This window comes from Atta cephalotes (genome assembly GCF_000143395.1).
Source record: "Atta cephalotes unplaced genomic scaffold scaffold00017, whole genome shotgun sequence".
In the NCBI taxonomy this organism is placed as follows: domain Eukaryota; kingdom Metazoa; phylum Arthropoda; class Insecta; order Hymenoptera; family Formicidae; genus Atta; species Atta cephalotes.
In genome coordinates, this window is record NW_012130081.1 from 3,847,429 (window position 1) to 3,853,855 (window position 6,427).

Genomic DNA, 6,427 nt, shown 5'->3' on the forward strand with positions numbered 1-6,427 from the left:
TTATTATTATATATATATATATATATATATATATATATATATATATATTAGGTCCGGAAAGTTTGTGCCGCAAAAGAATTAAATTTAATAAATGAAATTAAAAATTTAAATCTTCTGCGTTTCAATTTTCTTTCAAAATCGACACGAACTTTCCGGACGATCCAATATATAAAACACACAAAAAATACGATTTTGCTAAAATGTCTAAAAATTTAACTACATACACAAATTTAAAAACAATTTTGTTGGATCATCAAAATAATTATGTTGATTATTTAAAGGTTAATTATAGTGCTGTAAATAAGTTTGATAGTCTAGTAATTGCACAGTTTGAACACCATGTAACTATTTTGATGGTCTAATAAAATTATTTTCATATCTGCTTCCATCTAAATTTTAGATACATTAGCAAAATCATTCTTTCCTTGTAAATGTTATTTAGAATAGCCTTATTTATAAAAATTATGTAAACATTTATGCAAAATTATTTCATTATTAAAATTGTCATTCAGATGTGTAGAAATCAGTACATTTTGTAATCTTGTCATTATGTAATCAAGCAAATTGCTTATTACCTATTTGAAGTAAGATAATTGCTTATCTAACTGCTTATTTAAACTGCTTATGCATTTAAAATGAGATAATTGCTTATTTATTTAAAATAGATAATTGCCTATCTAGTTAAAAATAAATAAATTTATTAAAAAATGAATATCTTTCAACAGAAAAGTAAGAATATTTTTCATCGTTTGCAACGCTTTGTTGAACTAATTCACACATATTTTACAAAGGAAATGACTGACAATGTTGTGGGTCTCGCACGAATCAATCCTGTTGACAATCCCGTCGATCTTTTTAGAATGTGGCGCGATGAAGCGATAAAATTTCAATTTGGATTGGTAAACGCCTGTTGTCTAGCAACTGTCTCTTCATTGTAAGTAGCCTAGAAATGTACTCTATCTAATAAAAAAATGTAAACTTTTTCTATGTCTCAGAAATTTGAAAGTCAGTTCGAGAAATCTGATTTTACGAGAATTCGATGATAACGGTTTTGTCATTATGACAGACGCACGCAGCCAAAAAGTTAAAGACATGGTAAATATTAATCTTCTTCTTTTTCTTCTTCTTATGTTAGGCCTCTGAGCTGTGTTTATCTCTTTCATGTGCACGTTAATTATTTACCTAAGCAGAACAAATCATTATGATATCAAAATGATGTCAAAATAACTCTAAAATGATCATTAAAAGTCATTTTTCAATAATTTCCGATTCATTTTAATATTATTTTGACGTTATCATGACTTGTTGTTCTACTTGTCACAAGCATGAGACTCATAATTTTAATTCGCCAGTTCCGAATGGCGGAATTTTGAAAGGAAATATAAGCGTAAATATTTTGATTCCTACCGAGATCGAATTCGGGATTTCTGGCATGATAGATCAATGTGTCTGTCATACCATGCTCGTGCTCCTCTAATAATAATAAATATTAATCTTAAAATATTTATTAGAAAAAGTAAAATTTGATTTCCTTTCCAAATTATTTCTTTAGCGTTTCAAATAAACTTTAGTGGAAATTTATAAAAAAAGTTATTTCAAAATAATAATTTTTTTAAATATTAAAAAATAAATTTAAAAAAAATCAAATTAATCAAAAAAGCCGGAAAAGCGACATAATCCAATAATATTAAAGCAATTTAATTCGCATTTTTAATTAATGCTTAAGTTTTTCGAGTAATGAAGATTTTAGTTTTACTTTCATTTTTTATAGAGTTGTAATTTATATGCTGCTATGTGCTTTTTGTGGGATTATAAGAACGATAAACAACAGCATATCACGCGACAGGCAAGTACCTAGCTTTGGAGTAATCCATGAACTAAATTTTAAATATATACTTATACAAATTTATTTACTCAATCTTTAATATGTTCCATATTTAGAGATTTTATAATTTCTGTACTTTTTCTAATAAGTGAAAATATAAAATGAAAATATTATATATTTGACAATTGTGACAATGTATGTAAGAAATACATCTAACGTTGTTAGGTTTGTTGTTAGAATAGAAAGTGCTTAAAATTCGAGAAATAATGATTTAGGTGAGAATAGAGGGATTGATGAAAAAACTGGAAAGACCGGCTTGTCAACTTATATACGAGAGAGAGCCGTTGTACTGTAAAATTCGAGCTCACCTTTGTCATCAAAACCAACCGGCTGACTGGGACGATTTGAATCGCCAGTATAATGAGATATTACAAGACGATAATGTTCATACAATGCCGGATCATGTGTAAGTTTCAGCTGAATAATTTGTAACGAATACATAAAATCTGGCTGTTTATAAGCAATATATTAGGTGTGAGAAAAAGTTCGTGGCGTTTTTTAATGCCATCTAATGGGAAAAACGCCACGAACTTTTTCCTACACCTAATATTTATTACTAATAAAATTAAGATAGTGTTTTTTTTGTGTTTTTCCAGCGTAGCATACAAACTAGCACCTGAAATGATGGAATTTTATTACGCACAAGACAAACTAATCGCCGATCGAATACATTATAATAAAAATGTGATAAACAAAAATTATTGGGAATATCAAAGAATAGCAGCATAATTTTGTATGATATGTGTATGTATTATATTTCTTCTCTCAAATTATTTTATTTTTATTAGAGATTATTTAGACTAATAATTGTTTACTTATAAAATATAAATTATTACATAATTTTTATATATATAATCATATTTATCATTTTCAGATTAAATCTTCACTATTTTGAATTACAAGTAATACTTTTATTGAAAAATTTAGAGTTTTATTTTTATCCTCCTCCTTAATATTATTGCTCGTAGCCGAGCATGATTGACTTCTCTCATACATTCGCTATCTGTGGTGTGCATGTTGGTTGTACACAGTCATATGGGATATACTTTTTAACGTCGATTCAGAACAATGATTTTTATTAGAAAAATGCTCTTGGCAAAGATGCTCTCGGTAGTTATTGCCTACCGAGAGAAGTTACCTATGTACGAAAATTTTTCGGTTCTACCGGAGATCGAACCTGAGATCTTTGATATCGCAAATCTGTACGCTGTCTGCTATGTCACGCTCGCGCATTTATTATTATTTTTTTTATATTTATTATTATTATTATTATTATTATATAAATACAATTATATTGAATATTAATAATGATATTTTTTTTAATTAATATATTTAGTTGTGTTACATGATTGTTTCTTTCTCAGCAAAATGCGTATTTCTACATACACATATACTTAATCAATAAAGAAATATAATGCCAATGAGAGGCGACACGTGTGTAATAAAATATAATATATGTATCATATATGTCAATCACCAATTATAGACGTTTCAATCACAAGATTTGATCCTCTTCAGTGTACCAATAACATTTTTCGGAGTCAATTTATATCGTTGTGTAAAGATAGAACGAATATATTTAATGAATCATCGTTAAGCTGTTGTCCAAATTTAAAAACTTCATTGTCGTCTGTTAATATACGATTTAATATACGATTAGTATGACAAACGTTCTCTGAAAGATATCTAAACTTCTTTTCGTGTCCGAGATAAAATGGGGACAATTATGGGATTAGACAGAGTATTAATATTATGGCATCTTACTTTTCATGAGAAAAACTTTCATTTCATTATCAATATCTTACTTGATAACGATTATGCCTTAATTTTTGAAAGCATTAAAAAAAGGTTACACAATAAATTTGAACAACTCAACAATAATACACAACAAAAGAATAATGCTAACAATTTAATTACATTTTTTACTATTCCCTATGTACCATCAATAACGAAGAAATTTAAGAGATTTTTTAAAAATAATAGAGCGGTACGTTTGGCTTATATAGGACTTAATAAACTTAATGCTTTTATAAGAGCACTTTAAGGATAAATTACTTTCACCATTACATTCTAATATAAAATTAATTGTTTATAAAATTAATTGTAAAAATTGTGATGCATCCTATGTAGGCCAAACAAAACGATTTTTAAAAACAAGAATTAATGAACATCGAAGTCACATAAAGAGGAACATGCAACATTCAATAATCACAGAATATAATGGATCGAATATAATTGTATCGTCAATTTTATGTTGGTATTTATTCCTTTTAACATTTATATTTATAAACAATGCAAATACGGAACAGCCTCTCACGCTCTCAAGATGTGGTTATAATTACATCGAATTTATAACGGATCATCACTGAGTACAAAGTAAGATTTTTCTAATTGATAAAATAATTAATTTTAATACATTGACTATGAATAGCATTGCAAAAAATTTCAATTATTAACATAATTTTAGCTAAATGATGAAATTCTTGTTTGGATATTCAGTCAAATATAACAAACAACTATAAAGTTCTAAATTTAGACAACAGCTTAATGATGATTCATTAACTGTATTTGTTCTATCTTTACACAACGATTTAAATTGACTTCGAAAAATGTTATTGGCATGTTGAAGAGGGCTGAATCTTGTGATCGAAATATCTATAATTGGTGATTGACATATATATTATATTTTATTACACGTGTCGGCTCTCATTGGCATTATATTTCTCTATTGATTTAATCTTTAGAACCTTTTTCAATTTTTAATTGATATATTTAATATAATACATTTCTAATTGCTTAATATTTTGCGATTGTGCATAAAGATTATTTCATTACATTAAACAAATTAATTACTTTCCGTAATTGTTTACAAACTTTTAGGCTAAAATTATAAATTAGAATTGGAAGTAGCAAGAATTTAGATCGATTTGAAATCTTCCCGCCAATATAACGGTATATAAAACGTTCGATACTCAACCATTCAAGCCTCCAATGATATAGCAGCAATCCTCACCACTTGACCTGCCTGGCAGCTTCCACGCAACAAAGCGGGAACGTTGCTCGCCAATTGGTCATACAATACACATTTACTAATACATTAACAGCGTACATGTCGCTTTGTAGGAGAAGACCTAACTCTCGATGGTCTAAAAGCGTGCTACCGGCTCACATCCACGCAGTGTGTCAGCAACACGTGCGTGGAAAAATTCAAAATGTCTAGCAACGCGTCTACCGGGTCTAATGACATAAACGATAGTTATCTTCTTTTGGAAGATGGTAGTATTTTCTTGGGAAAACGCTTCGGTGCCGACGTATCCGTCGATGGTGAAATTGGTAAGTCCATGTATAAATGTGAACACGTGTACTATTACGAATCGGAGCCGTATGAGGACACGTGCATCCTCGGACCAACTTCCTCTAATCGGAAAGCATTAGGGTGCTATTTCATTTGTGCATTTTTGTACAATAAATGTGTACAGAACAGAGAGATACTTGGATCTCTCTATCCCATAGCCAACAAGTCAACAGGCTTGAAAAATTTGTCGTGCGACAAAAACGCACAAATGAAATATCACCCTTATGCATAAAAATATTATAAAACGGGATACACTATGATTTACTACATCATACAGATGTCAATATTTTTTTTACATATTGCGAGTGATATTATTGTTATTTTGTATAGACTGCACGTAATAAGAAAAAAATATAGTATACTTTTATGTAATTCGGAAATATATTTACAATGCAACGTCATTGCTTAATGTTAAATATGCGCAAAAATTATGTCTCGAGTAGTATAGCTTCTGAATTGATACAACGTTTGTCAATTAAGTAATTACTTGTGCGTAGAAGATTGCTAAATTATTTCTTATCAGCATATAAAGGTCTATAGATATGATAAAAATATATTCATTTATAGTATAAGATATTTTTAAAAGAGAGAGCATATCTTCTACTAGATATTGACTTTTAAAACATAATATTGATTCGCTATGATTGAGCGGGACATTAATATGAAATGACTTTCCTTTTTAATTTAATTTTTTTTCTTATTAAAATATTTTTTTTTTAACTAAAAATCCTTCCTTTCCTTAACAAAAAAAATGTTATGTCAATTTTATTTTACTTGTGTTTTATTACACTTTTAAAAAGTTTAAAAGTTTGAAACTAAAATTAAAATTTTGATAATTTTTTCGAGAAAAGTAATTAAACAATTAATATATAAATTGTTTATAAGCTTATTGTTTTAATGATAAAAAATCATATTCTTTAAGCATTAAAAATCATGTTTTAAGTAAATGCATGTCTATTGACAAATTACACATATATTACACATATATTAAAGTATAATTTTTATGTGCTTAACAAAAGATGTTGAAAAGATGTTGAATAAAACAATTATAATATTGAGTAAGAATACTGATATGCACAATTATTTAAATTTTTTTGAAAATTAACTCTGCAAATGAGTGAGAGAGAGAGAGAGAGAGAGAGAGAGAGAGAGAGAGAGAGAGAGTATATAGTTAATTAATTATTTTA

The 6,427-nt window shown here is 27.9% G+C and overlaps 2 protein-coding genes across 2 annotated transcripts in view; both read left to right on the forward strand.

Moving 5' to 3' along the window:
* Positions 1 to 794: 794 nt before the first annotated feature.
* On the forward strand, positions 795 to 2,614 carry LOC105618536 (pyridoxine/pyridoxamine 5'-phosphate oxidase 1, chloroplastic). The gene is made up of 5 exons (XM_012200068.1): positions 795 to 934; positions 996 to 1,095; positions 1,772 to 1,846; positions 2,101 to 2,291; positions 2,482 to 2,614. The coding sequence occupies exons 1-5, from the start codon at positions 795 to 797 to the stop codon at positions 2,612 to 2,614; spliced, it is 639 nt and encodes a 212-aa protein (XP_012055458.1).
* Positions 2,615 to 5,097: 2,483 nt separating this feature from the next.
* Positions 5,098 to 6,427, forward strand: part of LOC105618642 (CAD protein) — a 32,159-nt gene continuing 30,829 nt past the window's right edge. Inside the window, exon 1 of the mRNA XM_012200172.1 lies at positions 5,098 to 5,218. Coding sequence (XP_012055562.1) covers positions 5,098 to 5,218 — 121 coding nt within the window. The remainder of the gene's footprint in view (positions 5,219 to 6,427) is intronic.

What these genes read in the sequence shown, in the direction of transcription:
- LOC105618536 (XM_012200068.1), top strand. Translation starts at nt 795, where the DNA reads ATGACTGACAATGTTGTGGGTCTCGCACGAATCAATCCTGTTGACAAT. An exon ending in GCCAAAAAGTTAAAGACATG is followed by an intron (nt 1,096 to 1,771) that starts GTAAATATTAAT and finishes CATTTTTTATAG; the next exon opens with AGTTGTAATTTATATGCTGC. An exon ending in CATACAATGCCGGATCATGT is followed by an intron (nt 2,292 to 2,481) that starts GTAAGTTTCAGC and finishes GTGTTTTTCCAG; the next exon opens with CGTAGCATACAAACTAGCAC.